Source organism: Castor canadensis, chromosome 12 (assembly GCF_047511655.1).
Source record: "Castor canadensis chromosome 12, mCasCan1.hap1v2, whole genome shotgun sequence".
In the NCBI taxonomy this organism is placed as follows: Eukaryota; Metazoa; Chordata; class Mammalia; order Rodentia; family Castoridae; genus Castor; species Castor canadensis.
The window spans coordinates 59,699,423-59,715,917 of record NC_133397.1 but is presented as its reverse complement, the minus strand read 5'-3'; the positions used below and the strand labels follow the sequence as shown (position 1 = coordinate 59,715,917).

The 16,495-nt window shown below is 42.7% G+C and overlaps 1 protein-coding gene across 3 annotated transcripts in view; it reads right to left on the bottom strand.

Moving 5' to 3' along the window:
- The window catches only part of Arhgap25 (Rho GTPase activating protein 25), an 83,532-nt gene that overhangs the window by 23,379 nt on the left and 43,658 nt on the right, over window positions 1-16,495 (bottom strand). For 2 of the 3 annotated variants that reach the window (XM_020177423.2, XM_074049874.1), the window contains exons 3-4: window positions 12,695-12,782; window positions 8,038-8,154 (exon numbers count right to left, since the gene is read on the bottom strand). In XM_020177423.2, coding sequence (XP_020033012.1) covers window positions 8,038-8,154; window positions 12,695-12,782 — 205 coding nt within the window. Of the gene's footprint in view, window positions 1-1,115; window positions 2,924-8,037; window positions 8,155-12,694; window positions 12,783-16,495 lie in introns of those variants that run through there. The other variant, XM_074049875.1, reaches the window with a different exon arrangement.

Sequence of the window (16,495 nt, the reverse complement as noted above, 5' to 3'; positions counted from 1 at the left end):
CTCAAAAACCATTCTCACCTGAAGGACAGCAAATGTCAAAAGCCAGGCTCCTCCTCTGCATCATGTGCCTGAAGGATTGGCTGTCCCCAATCCTTCAGGGACCTTGTGTTCCACAGTTCTTTCTACTCCTATGGCAGTGGGATCAGGGCTAATTCCCCCATTCAACCAGTCCCCACAAGTAGAGGCATTTCTACCCTGATAGTTATAAATTTAAATTAATTAATTAATTATAATTATATGTAATGATTATAATTACTAAATGTAATATAATAATTATAATAATTAACTATTTAATCAAGTTAATTTTATGCTGGGAATTGCCTTAGATGCTTTCATGTGTGTTATCTCACTTAGTCTTCACAAGAGTCCTATATAGTAGATATTGTTCCACTTTACAGATGATAAAACTGAGACTCAGAGCAGGAATTTATCTAAGGTAATATTTACTCTGTGGTCCTACATTCAGTATGTTAATTTCTTCAGTTTCAAGTACACGGAATGGCATTTCAGACATCATCCATCTGAAAGAGAGGGACCGAGGGGGGAGACGCTTGGAGCTTCTCCCACAGTTCTCTAACACCAGTCATGTCATCCTCCCCATCTTGTGCCATGTCCCCCTAGTTCTTCTCCAGTCCCCATACCCAAAGCTTTGGACAGAAGGCATCCAGTCCTGAGCAACTACTGAAGGGTAACATCTCATTACCATGGAGGCACAACTGCCCAGTCTGCTCCCAGTCCACCCTCCACCTTTAACCCTGGACCCCCCCCACCCCCCACCCCCGCCCAGAGAAGCGATAAAACGCACAATACTGGGCTGGTTTGGGGAAGTGAAAATGGAAAGATCAGTTGTGACCTTCCTCCCAATCTTGTTCCTCCTTTGTCATCACTCACTCAGGACAAGAGCCCCCCTCTCCATGTGCTCCAGCCAGACAGGGGTAGAGTCCCCTTGCTCAGCCCTACCTAACCCCCCACCACCTGCCAGCCCAGCACTGATACCTGCTTTCCTCGGGGGCTCAATTCCAGGTGCATCCCCCATCCCTGACAGGAGAGTAAGGAGAAGCTGGGAAAAGTGTCTTGCCATGAAAGGACTGAATCACAGATTAGAGAAGAAATACCTTTCTTTCGGAGCTTGGGGGTTTTCCTCCTGAAATTCCAGCAACAGAGCAATGCCAGGGTAGGAAAGCCACAGTCAGGTCCCCAGCGTGGCATCCTGGGAATATGAGGCATGACGGCACCGAGGACTCACAGCCTGATGAGCCGGCCTGGGGCCTTCTCTCCTCCCTGCGCTGGGAGCACCCGTCTGCTCTGGCTTCCAGATCAGCACATGGCTGCAAATACTGCTCAGTCTAACTCCCATGCGGAAACCATGGGACCTGCTGGCACCTGCCCGGCCCTCAGCTCCTTCCCCTCCCCACTCACCTTTACACACAGGACTCTTGACTTTTAAAGAGGGAACATAAAGCTGTCAGGGCCATAATAAAAATAAGTGCCTCCTTTTACTGAGTAGCTAATTGTCAACTGCCATTCAGGGGCGATCTCAGAGGTGGGTTAGGGAAAAAAAGAAAAAAAAAAAACAAGAAAAGAAAGAAGAAATCCCGCATGCAAGCCCTTCCCAGCATTGCTCCATATATCAAAGTGTCTGGCAGGAACACAGAATTTCACTTAGCGTTTATGAAGCCAGCACACCCTTCCCTGGAAATGCTCTTAGACTTGCACGTGGCTCAGCTAGGCCTTCAGAGATAATGATTTTGGAGGTGGGCTGTTGGGTAAACTGAGCTGCTTTCCCCTACGCTGAAAAGACTAGCAAACACTGCAGAGAAATGATGTAGCCAGGAGACCTGCAATGGCCTCCCAGCATCGCAGAGGGACAGGCAGGAACTGGACTGCTAGGAAGGGGCTAGGCCAGCCACTGTTCATCTATCTGTTATTCCCACGCCAGGAATCATGGGCTGTCTTTGATATCACCTTCTCCCTCCATGTGGAGTTCTCATCCACATCCTGCTAACATTACCTCCAGAATGTTGGGCACACCAACATTAATTCTCTGCAACTCCATGACTGTTACTTTTGTCCAAGCCACCATCTGCCCTCTTTGGCCTGGATGACAGCTTGAGTGGTTACCCACCTTCACTCTGATCTGTTACCTCCAGCCCAGGACATCCTCCATGTGGCGATGAGAATGATCTTTTCAAGAAAATCTCATTTCATCACTTTTTTGCTTAAAATCCCCAATGGCTACCTTAGACCAACATCCTTGACAACACTGTCCCTACTGTTACCACCTTCCCCTACAGAGCTTGTTCTTCTTTCTGCCACAGGACCTTTGCATTTGCTGTCCTTTTGAATTGAGACACCATTGCTCTGTCTGGTTAGACTCTGCTGGTCCTTTGGAGTTAAATTAATCATCACTGATCCAGGGAAACTTTCCTCAACCTTCTTGACAAAGATTTGTTTTTCTCACATGACATCATGTGTTTTTGCTTCCACAGCACTTTTCAAAGCCGTCATTTTAGGTTTAGCCTTGGTTTTTTGATTAATTGCTGTGTCTTCTAGTAGACTGGGAGCTCCCTGAGAGGGATTTTGTCTCCTCTTCTCTGTCTCTCCTCTGTTCTTTCTGTGACACGTGGTCAAGAAATAGTTGTTGACTAAATGAATGAATAAGTGTCTGTCTTGTGTTATGAGCTGGGAGAAGGGGAGAGGAAGGAAACAGTGGAAATCAGTAAAAGCTGTCCCTCTTGCTATCCAGTTTAGCTAGAAAGCAAAGACCAATTCACAAGGGAAAACAATGAATTGCAAAGACAACACAGCCCACAGGCTATACTGCACTGCGAAAGCAGGCTCTGATGGATACAAAGATCTTACAAGAACTAGAGAAAGAAGAGGTACTTCAGGTACATAAGAATTCATGACTTACATATTATATGCCTTATGATGGCAAACACATGAAGGTGCTTAAAACATAAGACCTGCCCCAGGGCCTTAACACTGGGCTGGGCAGAGTGGAACTATGAACAATTTAATGCACTATGTATATACCAGAAATGGTGGGAGAGAACTTCAGATAGGCAGCCTGGTGGTGAAGGATGGGTGAGAGGTAAAAGCAGTGTGGACAGAGTTAATTTGTGACTTGGATTGCATGCTCCCTCCAGGCAGGGTAGGTTTCAGTGTAAGGATCCAGAGAGGGCATGGTTTGGAGAAAATGGGTAGGAATGGCCCAGGAACAAGTTGTCAGTGGTTGACTGTGATGGCCTCTGTTCTCTTTCTCCTACTTCAATTGAGGCAACCTGGAACTGCACCCAGAACTTCTGGGAAGAGATAGTCTAACCTTTCTAGCCAGGCCCCTGGGAGAGTGCTGTGCTAAAGACAATTGTGAGACGCTGGCTTTCTGAGATGGTCAATGCCAAGGTGCAGATCTTCAAGGTGCAGGGAAGATCCAGAGCCAGAGAGGAGGAGGAGGAGGATCCAAGAGAAAGATGGTAAGAGAGTCAAGGAGACCCTGTGGCCATCTCTCCAGTCAAAGGACAAAGGAGACAAAAGTGGTTGGAAGCAGAAAGAGGTGTTGGATGTGCAGGACTGTCACCAGTCATCCAGGTGACTTCTATAGTTTAACAATGGGATTCATCACCTGGGGTATATAGTTGGATTACAGCTGTCTCAAAATATCCTGCTGTTGAAAGCAAAGTTTCTTGTGTCTGGGTATCTTTCTGAGGAGAGTTTTCGTAACAGTGATCAGTTTTTTTTTCTTTCTTTTTTGTTTTTCTGCTGTTGGCAGTGGTTTTTTATTCTTTTTTTTTTTTTTCCTTGCTGATATTGGGGATTGAACTAAGGGCCTTATGCTCAATCACTCTAGAAATTAAGCCATACTCCTAGTTCTTTTGCTTTTTGGTTTGTTTTTCGAAGTGTCTCAAGCTTTTGCCCAGGCTTGCTTGGAACCTCAATCTTCCTACCTCAACCTCCAGAGCAACTGGAATTACAGGCGTGTCTCACCATGCCCTGTTTCCTATCAGATTTTCTAAGAGGGTCTTTGAACCATAAAGAGCCTCACCAAGGCTCACTGCTGACATGCTTGGAGGGAGATAATTCTAAAAGAAGCAACTCTTTTACTGAATCATTTCTCAGGTAAACTAATCACCATTCTGTGGAAAGGACAGCATGGACATGACACTGCTATAGGGAGAGGGGCCATTTCTTCACCTTTCCGTTTAGTAAATATATTTAGCACCTGATCATGTTAGGTTCTATTTGACTCTGATACAATACTGAACAAAACAGAGAAAAAAATTCTTGCTAAGGGCAATAGAGAAAGAGTAAATGGGGGGGGGTTTAATCTGATTAAATATATGCATGTCTGAAATGTCAAAGCAAAACCATCCAGAACTATTCTAATATACTCTTTTTAAAAAATGAAGGACAGGAAGGTAAAACAGGTCCTTTCTGGGGATGGGTACTAGTGGGAGGGGAAGGGCCTAAGGAATGGGTGAATGAGGGTGAACATGGTGGATATATTTTGTGTCCATGTATAAAAACAAAACAATGAAATCTGTTGAAATAGTTCTAAAAAGGGGAGAGGAAGGGGAGCATGAGGGAGAACAATGGAGGAGGTAAATCTAATTAAGATATATTATAAGCACATATGTAAATATCACAATGTATCTCCCTGTACAACTATTATGTGCTAATTTCAAACAACTCCTGCTAAGTAGATTAAAGCTTCATTCTAGAGAGGAGAGGCTAGAATGAACCCCCCAAAATAAGTAAATTATTTAGCAAATTAGAAGGGAAATGAAGAACAGAGGGATGAGGAGGGGTGGGTGGGGAGAGAAGGCTGACTGAGGTGATCTCTAAGTGAAGAGATCCTCTTGTCACACAGCCAGGACAAGAGGATTCTGGGTAGAGGGAACAAGGCAAGGGTTCTGATGCAGGAGCAAGCCTAGGGTGTTTGAGGAGGCTGATGGTGCTGGAGTGAAATGAACATGGAAGAAGGTTCTAGAAAACAAGGACATAGAGGAAATGGGGGGTGCGTTCAATACGTCAGTATAACTTTTACTCTGAGTGAGAAAGGAAGCTATTGCCAAATGACAAGTGTGGAGCAGAGAAGGGTCTTTAGGCACCGGTTTAGCAGGCTCACCCTTAGCGGAGGGAGAACAGCACAAAAAGCAGGGACAAGAGCCTGGAGTTAAGTCGAGAGGCCATTGCTGTAATCTGGACAAGGAAGGATTCCATCTCAACCAGAATAGCGGTAGTGAAAGCAGTGAGAAGTGGGCAGGCTCTGGGTAGGAAAAGCCTCAGAAAGCTGCATGAAGGGCTGAAAAGAGGCAGCAGCAAGGAGCATCAGTGATTTCCCAGTATTCAGGAGACATGTCCTGTTGGTCCAGGGGTGCATTATGCCTCTGAGTGGTAGGAGTAGAATTGTGCAAAGGACCCCTGGCCCTACCCCTCACCAGCTAGCCTCCTTGGATGGCACATCTGGTCCCTCAGATCTGAGGTTCCCTGACTTACAAATTAGAAGAGCAAACATCTTATTTGCTCAATGGCCTGAGACAGAGCTCTGCTGTATTAAAATGTCTTGTTATTCTGAGATCTATGGTTTTGGTTCAATGAGTGTCTAAAAAACCTGAACATGCCACATCAGAAACAACACTGTTCTTTGAATGAACACGCAGTGTTTACTCTGATCTCCCCTCCCCTGGACTTTCCACTGCCTATAGGATTTGTGCTTGATTTGCTTTGCAGGCTGGCGGCTTTAGGATGGACTGAGAGAGAAATCCCCTATGTACCAGGACACACTGCACTAGTTCACCAGGACAAGGCTCAGCTGAGCATCACAGAAGGCACAGATCCTGGTTAAAATACATTGGCAGCATTTTAACTCAGAGCAGGTGCATAGTTAGGCACCATCTACTACCCTCGTCAATGTAGACAGCCTAAGTTTCTGCACTGGAAAAGCAGAATGTCAACAGCGTTCACTATCTTAAAATCTAAGGCAATAAAGAAGACCATGGCTAAGACTACGCAGGCTGAAACAGCGTAGAGTTAGGCTTTAATAAATTAAAAAATCCCTCGTCTTGGCCCAATCAGGACAATTAAAACTTGGATTCAGGGTTGGAGAAATGGTTAATAAAACTATGTAAATTTCTATAATAGGATACAGATGTTAAGGATGGCTGTAGCAGGCACTCAGGAGTTTGGTTGTCCCATTCAGGTCATTCCTATTCTCAAAGCTCTTGCTGGTGGGTCACAGGCCACAGCTGGCCTGGTCCCCAGGTCCTGGGCCTGTGGATGGACTCCTGACCTCAGCTGAGCCAGGTAGTTTCTTTTCAGAAGTTTAGAATGGGCTGCGCACTTGTGGGAGATACCCAGGACAGCTGGGGCTGGCCCGGGAACCTGGAGAGCAAGTGTAGGCACAAGGGGACTGCTGACTAGATGAGAACAGATATGTGTACAGAGAAAAGCAGAATGACAAACTGAGTGGTCCCAGAGAAACTCACGGGAGAAGCTCCATGTCTCGGCTCCTGTCCCTTGTGAGCCCCCTCACCCACAAACCCCCAGCAGTTCCTAACTTTTGATCTCCCTCTCTCTCCTTTCTTCCCCCAACCCCCTTTTTTTTTAATAGAAGTTACTGAGGTTTAAGCTCAGGGCCTTGAAATCTGCTATGCAAGTGCTCTGTTACTTGAGCCATGCGCCTAGTCCTTTTGTTTTGAGTTTATTTTTCGGATAGGGTATTGCATTTTTGCTCAGGCCACAATGCTACCTCTGCCTCCCATGTAGCTGGGTTTATAGGTACACACCACCACATCTGGCCCATGTCTTTGGTTTCTTTGAGTAGCTCCTGCATCTATTCAGTAAATTCCACTTTGTTACTTAAGATCATTGGTTATTATTTCTATCCCTTGTAACCAAATAATCCCTGAAATGTATCAATTAAATTCCATAGCAACATGGAGAAATTCTTAACTTATAAATTCTTAAAGTTATAAAATATAAATTGCATATATTCTGTTTATCATTCTGGAAAATGTATGTGTATATGAACCTTAGATGGAAAAAAATGACATAAAAATAGCTCTGATGATTAAGGGGGTACTTTTTCAAATTTCCATAAAATTATTGTGGTATCATAATTTTTAAAAGAAGCTATTGGGAAATCAAATCAATATTTAATATTTAAACCATGAAAGCTTCCATAAATGATTTCTAAACTAAGAGGCAGCAAAATCAATAAATAATTATATATTTATACAGTTATCCTAGAGTTGACACAAGTCAGTGTGTTCCTAAAAAGTTGGAAACTTTTACATATCAGTGTGTGGAACTCATACACAACAGTTCTTTCACATTTTTACAAAATGAGGAGAGCATAGTAGATTCATGGGTTTGCTGATTTCAGACTGTTTTTTGCATCAGTTTTTGTTCTTGTTTAGGGGTTTTTTTTTTTCAGTTGGGACCCTACTGTAGTGTAGAAGTATCACTAAGATTCCCAGAGAGCTCATACATGTGAGCCATATAACCCAGAAGAGTTCAATGCAGAATTTTCCATACACCTGGAAGACTTCCCCGTCTGACCACCCCTCTTCTGGAGAGTAGCCTTATTTCCTTATACTGAGCAGCCTAAGTTATAGCTCTTGCCACCACCCTCTCAGGCTCCACAAGTCCCTTAATCAGGCAGACCCATAGTGCTACATGAGTGAATCCTGCCAGGAACCCAGGGGCAGCTGGGTTCACTTCACGGGTGAGAGTGCTTTGTCCAGAACGGAGAAGGGATGTCACACTCCTTTGCTGACCAGTGCGAAGGACTTGCCATCCCTCCATTTCGATCTGGAGTTGCCTCTTTGAGATGACCCAGGAGGAAAGCCAGAAGTCTGAACCCTCCTTCCCTCTACACTCAACAGTGAACTTGCCCATGACCATGGTCTCAGAGTTGTTCTCCTATTGTTTTCCCTGAACACTGTTCAAGAAGGGATCATGTCTGGAGCTATTTCCTCCTCATCCCCGAGATGTCACAGACACCTGCCCAGGAAGGCCTGCAAGGGTCCTTACCTCCAGAGGGTGTGCCAGCGACTCTCCTGAGGAATTTAACCCACTCTTCCATCTCCGCCTGAGAGCTGGCCATGAGGACATAGGAGTCCTGGCCCATGCGATTCTGGTCCCATGAGACTGAAAGAAAGAGTAACATATATGAAGATCTTAGAGTGGTAGGGGGCCCAGAGCAAGGGGAAGGGAAGGGAGGCCGATGCTGATTGATCCTTTGGTTTGATGAAGCACTGCCAGTCAAGTGATACAGTCTGTTTAATTATCTGCAATAGAACTGGATCTCCGAGCACTCTTGTGGTTTTTGCTAAAACTCTGATTCTACAGACATATCACAGAACACAATGGTTTGCAACTGCGATGACTTTGGTTGACAGCTGCTTTCATGGGGACAGAAGCCATCTCCTACCCAAAGAATGAGGAAGTACCTAGGGAAAGTTCAGCACGAGCAGAGATAGGACCAGACCATGCAAGTTTGAAGGCTTTAGGTCATCGAGCCAACTGTGGACACTTTGTTAAGTCAGTCCTGAGCTCAGCTGTGGAAATTTGAAAGAGGTCAGCACCCTCAGGTGAGAGGGACAGTGAGCACAAGTGTGCCTTTCTCATAAAACTTCCTGTTCATATAACTATTCTCCTGACCATCCAAATGGTAGGTTTTAAATATTTAGTTAGTGGACACGTGAAGCTTGTTAGGACTTTGTTTTCCATTTTTGTTTTAAACCTAAGTTATAGACCTATGTAGTATTTTCTAGGTAGTCCATTTGCTCAAATGGACAGAAAGATGAAGGAAATGATGAGGGAGTAGAGGTGGCAAAACAAACAATGAGGGAAAGTGATCAAAAAAAGGAAAATTGGGGGAGAAAAGTAAGAGAAGGAAAGGCAAAAGGTCACACACAGATCTTAGGACATGTAGTTAGTAGTGGAACTGGGACTAGAACTGTAACATCTTTCATGGGCCTCCTTGCAAGGGAGGTCTGCAAAGTTGGAGCTTTCTTTAGTTGGTAAGAAACAAAAAGGTCTTAAGAGGGACAAGAAAATAATTTCAATTATATGATGCTATTAAGTTTCAATGGGTCAATAGAAACATCAACCCATTCTTCCTATACTGTCAGAAAGAGCCCATTCCAACTGCCATGTGGGGCCCAAACCTGCTATTCTGCAGGGCATCAAAAACTTCCCAGTCCCCTTTGGTTCTGGTCTCTTGAACTTAGCTTAATATGACCTTTTTTCATCCTGTAATAAAAGCTTATTCTAAATTCATCTTGTCAGCTCTTCTGACTAAAAAGGTGAGTCTATGAAAAGCCTGGCCATTCAGGAAAATTCTGAGAACTGAGCATTTCTGGGAAGTAAAACAGTGCTCAGGGAAAAACCAAAAGATCCCTTTAGAAGAGAATGGGGAGCTATATGATTTCCAGTTTACAGTTAATAGAACTGAAGCCCTCACATGCAAGGATAGCTCACCATTGGTACACAGCAAGTTACTGACAAACTCAAGGCAAGGTCTCATTCCTCCTAATAGAGGTTCCAAATTTGACCTTGTGCAAAATTTATCTGGTATTCTTCCCTGCCATGTGTATACTTCAGTCTACTACTTTCTCAAAGCATGCCTTCTCAGTTCACTGATTCCTACGAGAACCTTTGGTTTTGCCATGAGCTACCCCACTGGAAACAATTCCTTCCTCATCACCATCTCCCATTTGCATTATTACAAGAGTCTCCCCATTGGTCTCCCTGCTCTGCCTTTGCCCCCATTACTTTCATTGTATTCTCCACTCAAACAAATTTTAAAACATGAGTCATACCATGTTATTCCTATGCTTAGAACCTCCCAATAGCTTTCCATCCTTCTACCATAAAAGCTGAATTTCTTATACCTGCCTATGAGTGCCTATCTAATCTGTGCCCACTCCTGATCGAATTTCCCACTCTTGTCATCAGTCCATTCTAAGAACACTGGCTTCCTTAATATTATTTAAACTTGTGAAATAGGCTCAGAGACTTTTCACTGGCTGTTCCCCTTCTCACTCTTTCAGCACCTTTAGATATTTGCCCAGATGCTACATTCTCAATAACACATATTTTGCCGGCTCTGTTATAAATGACAAAGCAACTACAACCATCCCCATCTCAGCCAGAATTTTCTCTTTCTGCTTTGTTTTTCCAAAGTACTTATGTCATCACAAAACTATATGAATTACTTATTTATTTGCTTTGTTTCTATTAGATGGTGAGTTGCGTGCAGGCTTTGTTTTTTGCTGGAGCTCCAGTCCTCCAGTGCCTGCCTCTACCAGATGCTCAATACATTTGTTGTTGAATGAATGACAGCATCTCATAAAGTGGTATGAGAGCTAAAGGAGATAATGTATGCTACAGAAGGAACAACTCCTATCCCTGGTGGGGACAGGAGAGCAGAACAGTTATCCTGCTATACATCATTAGGGAGAGGAAAGCTTACCCTAAAGAGTTGCAATTAACTGTCCCAGCGGGAGAAGCCTCTGTAGCTTGGTAACACTGGCAGAAGTTGAGGGCAGGGAGTGTGAGAAATTTATGTGTTGTTTGTTTGTTGCAATTTTTCTGTAAACCTAAAATGTTTTCAGATTAAACTGAGGGCTGGGAGGAAAAAAAAAAAGAGTTGCAATTAAAGACTTCTATCTGAACTCTGTACAACTAAAACTGGTGATGATAGAGAGAGGACCCTGATTAGGATCCTGGTTTCTATGCCAGCATTGGCCCCTGAGAATCACCTTGCACAAGGAGGACAATGAGAGGAACTGAAAAGTCTTGACATCATAACATAGAAGAGTGTCTCACTTCACCTTGCGGGAGACTTGAGAGACAGTGGTGCCTGCATTGCTTTAGAATCATTTCTTCTTATGAGATGTGTGTGTGTGTGTGTGTGTGTGTATGATGTGTATGAGAGAGAAAGAGAGGGAGAGAGAGAGAAACTGAGACACCGAGACTCTAAGGAGATCCCCCCAGTAGTCCAGGCAACTGCTGTGAGAATGAGTGGTAGTGAGAGCAGATCTTCCTCCAATCCTGGCAGAGCAGCCTAGGGCAGTGGACTTTTGGTGCAAAGCCCACAGTGAATTTTTACATGGCGTTCTTGGTAGGATTTCCTGGATAGAAACCTCAGGCTTTGGGACGTGTGTTACCATGAATGGTTATATCCCATGAATTGCATTGGGCGAGAGATCCTAGGAACAGAATTCTTTTTTTTTTTTTTTTTTTTGGACTCAATAAAACTTTATTTACAAAAACAGGGCAGGCCAGCTATGCCCTACAGGCTATAGTTTGCCAATGCCTGGCCTCAGTAAATCCTGTCTCTGTGTCCCAAACCTTGTTGCACTACGAGAGGCTGAAAGAAGACTTAAAAGCCTAGGTCAGCCAGCTCATGAGTTTTCATTGAGGAACAGAATTCTTATGGGAAAGGGGTGAGACTTTCCTAGAGAGGGAGGCAAGATTCTAAGGAGGAAGAAGGGAGCCTAGACCATCAGGTAAAAAAAAATCAAGGAAGTGCCCAATAGGAAACCACCTGGGGTCTTAAGAATTTTTACTTTGTTTTCTCTAATTAGTCCTAGACAGTTTTAGGATTTTTCTCTGCATTATAATTCCCTCTAGTTATCCCACAAATATCAAACACTTATATGATATGTACTATATACCAGGCATGGTCCCAAGTATTTGTATAGATTTCTCTATTTAATCCTTCTATCATCATTGTCCCCATTTTACAGATAAAGAAAAAGTCAGGGAGAAATAGGAAGTGGCAGGGTCAGAAGTTGGATGTAGGCAGGCTGGCTCTAGATTGGGTGCCTCTACAATCCTCTGCTAGTCTGCCCTCTCCATCAACATCCAGCTACTTTGTGAAGGTCTCAGGAACTTGTGACCTTCCCTACTGTGATCAGTAAGGTGGTAGTGGCAAGACAGCATGGCTAAATCAGCAACCCTGAGGTTCCTGACAGGGCTAGGGCTGGCATCTGAGCAAGAGAAGGGCAGACAGGGAGAAGTAGCCCCAGGGTGGCAAATTCAGGAGCATGATCCAAACTCCCCTCAGAGGAAGGTAACTTTTTTGGCAGTGTTGGGGTTTGAACTCAGGACTTCACACTTGCTAGGCAGATTCCCTACCACTTGAGCCACAACTCCAGCCTGGAAGATAACTTTCAGTTGGAAAGGGGCACCCTCTAGCGTGAAGTTATGTATGCAATAGGTGACACAGAGCACCTGGCACATGCTAAGTGCATCACAAGTCCACACTGTCATTTCTCTTTAGTTCCGGTTGAAGCCCATGAGAGTGCTGGCTTTCCACTATTTTTAACCCACTCAAGTGGCAAAGTCCCATTTTTCAATTTATATTCTAACTGTTAATGTTCTGCTCAATTCTAGACTGAGCTCCTTTGAGTGAGTCAGACTTTTCCTGTACCTGGTACAGTACCTAACTCTAAGCATGTACTCATGAATGCTTTTAGAGTTAAACCAAATGAACACCTACTTAGTTCAGGCCCAAGCTGCTAGTTAATCAACTAGAATATATGCAGAACCACTATGTGTTCTTTACAGGTTTATTGGTTAGTAGATTGAAGGACTCAACTGATTCTAACCTTGACTTCTAGGATCTAGATGTAAAATGGAAATTTAATACACCTCTGTCCCTCCTTTTGGCACCTACCTGGAATAACTTCAAAGACAAACTTCCCAGCTTCTTCTGGGTTTGTGGCAATCTCTTTGATTGTACTTCCTGGTAGATACACACAGCCCTAAAAGATCAAAAGTCAGGTCTTTCAGATAAGCAGCAATTTTATCCTATAAACCCAAATTAAGTTGGAGAACAGACTGGGTAATAATGATGGTGTTATGAGAGAGTAGGTGGAACCAGACATGGAAAGTTGGTATACTAGTTTTAATACCCGCTTTCTGGTATTTGGACCTTGGTCAAATTAAATAGTGACTATCTGAGAGCAAGGTGGGTTCCTAGAGAGAAAAGGACAAGCCCCTGACAGGAAAATGAGCTGAGAGGGCACATCACCAACACTTGCCAACTTTCCCAGACATAACTTCATGGCCAAACTAGACTCTACCTCTGTGAAGACGATGCTGAAACTGGAGGGACCATTCTACTTGCTCAGTGGCCAGAGTAGGGATAGTTAGGACTGTGCCATAGGTAATCATCTGAGGAGTCACCATAGGTAACAGTAGCAAAAGCTCCTGAGCTGCGTTGCCCAGGTGCCTGCCTCTTTGTTAACCACCTTGAGCAGGGTGTCACACTTGGCAAGAGAGAAAACCGAGGATCAGAAAGGTTCTACAAATTGTCCTCACAGAGCTAGCAAATGGCAGAATGGTGCTCCTCACCATCACGCTTGAGGTTGTGGTGAATAACCATCTTAACCCACCACCTCCACCTCTGATCCACGGGGGACAGGGGGCAGGAAGGGAGGGTTCAATAGGCTATGTGACCTCCTTCACACAGATACCACATCAGAAAACCCAAGTCACTCCCACCATCCCACCATGAGTAAGCTTATCACGTGCAGTATCTCTCTAGATCCCAACAACAGCTCCACAGCAAGGGCATGACCACATTTATCACTTTCTTTACAGGTGAGGAAAATGGAACTTGGAAAGTCTAAATGACCACTCTAAATGATGTTAAAAGTCATTCATTTTACTAAAGTTAGTTACTTGTCATTTACATCTTGCTGGATGTTGAAGGTAGGACATCTGATTCTAAGCTGAGGACACATGTGCCTTTATTCTGAGCAAAGTCTGAATGAGGAAGATTGGAAACAAAAAGCTATGAAGGAAAAGAGTCTTAAGAAAATCTCAGATCCACTCAGAAATCTAAAAAGAATGAATGTTTCTTGGGAGTCTAGAAATAAGATTGTCTGAGGCTGAGTGAGAAAAGAGGCAGAGAAGGAGAAGGACAAGGGGCAAAAATAGGAAGATTATGAAGATGAGAAGGAAGAAGAGAAGAAAAATAAAAGAATATCTCTCTATCAAATGGAATTCTGCAATTCTTCAATATCTTCTAATTTTCTTCAATTTCTTATAACAAATAACTCCACCCCCATGATCCTCACCATCTTCTGTAAATCACATCAATGCCTTGAGAAAAAGTAGCACTGAGTTACTTTGAATGATGGCACCAGAAGAAAGTGCCATGTTACTTTTAGACAGGAAGGTATGCCATTAGGAAGGGAAAGAAAGTCGAGTTCAGAGGCACATGCCTCCGCTAAGTAACTCTCTCAACTGTCATTTGAAACCCAAAATAATTTCATCAGAAAATAGTAAAAATAAAGTGCTAAATATATAAATTTTCCATTTATTGAGTAGTTATTAGGTATCAGATTCTGTGCTGATTGCCCTGAATATATTAGCACATCTGATCTTCATAAGAAATCTACCACCCATAATAACATCAAAAAAATTAAAATGTCTAGAAGTAAATTTAGTGAAGGAAGTAAAAGACCTATATGACAAAAATTATAAATCACTGAAGCAAGAAATCATTGAAGACATTAGAAGATGGAAGGATGTCCCATGCTCATTGATCAGCAGAATAAATATCATGAAAATAGTTATACTACTGAAAGCAATCTATATGTTCAAGGCAATCCCCATCAAAATTCTAATGGCCTTCCTCACAGAAACTGAAAAATCAATCCTAAAGTTCATCTGGAAGCACAAAAGACCTCAAATAGACAAAGCAATCCTGAGCAAAAAAAGCAATGTGAGAGGTATCACAATACCTGACTTCAAACTATACTATAAGGCCATGCTAATAAAAACAGCATGGTAATGGCACAAAAACAGACATGAAGACCAGTGGAACAGAATAGAGGACCCAGACACAAATCCACACAGCTATAGCCATTTAATTTTTATTTTTGACAAAGGAGTCCAAAGCATGCATTGGAGAAAAGACAGACTCTTCAAGAAATGGTGATGGGAAAGTTGGATACACACTTGTTGAGGGTTGAAATTAGATCCCAGTCTCTTATCTTGTACTAGTTTCAAGTCAAAGTGGATCAAAGATTTTAATGTAAGACCTGACCAGAAACTGTGAAACTAGTAAAGGGAAGAATAGAGAGTACTCTGGCATATACAGGCATAGGCAGTAACTTTCTGAATAGAATTCCAATAGCTCAGCAGTTTAGAGAAAGGATTGACAAATGGGACTGCATCAAACCAAAAAACTTCTGCACAGCAAAGGAAATAGTCATTAGACTGAAAAGACAACTTAGAGAATGGGAGAAAAATTGTTGTCAGCTATACATCTAACAAGGGATTAATAATAAGAATCTACAGGGAGCTCAAAACACTAACCCCACAAAGAATCAACAGCCCATTGAATAAATAGGCAAATGAATTGAACAGACAATTCTCCAAATTAGTACAAATGACCAATAAATACACTGATTTGCATTTTCTTGGCTATAAAGGAAATGCAAATCAAAACAACATTGAGATTTCACATCACTCCAATCACAATGACTATCATCAAAAACACAAACAACAAAATGCTGGTGATGATGTTGGGATGGAGACAGGGATCCTTATACACTGTTAATGGGAATGTAAATTAGTGCCATAGAAAGCAATAGGGAGATTCCTCAAACAACTAAAAATAGAACTGCCATATGATGCAGCATATACCCAAAAGAATGTGATCCAGGATACAGTAGAGCCACTTGCACACCCATATTTATTGCAACACTATTCACAGTAGCCAAGCTTTGGAAACAACCCAGATGCCCTACAACTGATGAGTGAATTAAGAAAATGTGGTATATATATACAATGGAGTATTATTCAGCCATAAAGAAGAATGAAATTATGTTGTTTGCAGGTAAATGGATAGAATCTCTGGATGGATCATCATGTTAAGCAAAATAAGCTAGTCATGAAAGGACAAAGGTCACATGTTTTCCTTCACATGTGGAAGCTAGACCTATAAGATAAATACATACATAAATACATACACGATCTTATTTACACACACACATATATACAGAACATGATTGCAATAGTGGGTCTGTCTGAGATTATAGGGAGGCTAGGGAAGAAAAGAAAATGATAGAGAATGAATAATATTGAAACAATGCATCTGTGTACGCAGATAGTGTAACAAAACACACGTAAGCTGTTGAACAATAGGGAAGCAGGACGATAGAGAAAGAGTAAGTAATAGGGAGAGTTAATCAAAGTAAAGAGTGATATTTGCATGTGTGAAATACCTTGAACAATCCACATGCACATTAAAAAAATGAAGGACAGGAATGTAAGGCAGGTCTTGTCCAGGGATGGTACTAGTGGGAGGGGGGAGAGTAAATGGAAAGGATTAAAGAGAGAGAACATGGTCAATGTGCTTTGTATGCTTATATGAAAACAGAACAATGAAAACTGTTGAAATTGATCTAAGAAAAGAGAAAGGATGAGGGAGAATGATGGAAAGGGGTGAATTTAATTAAGA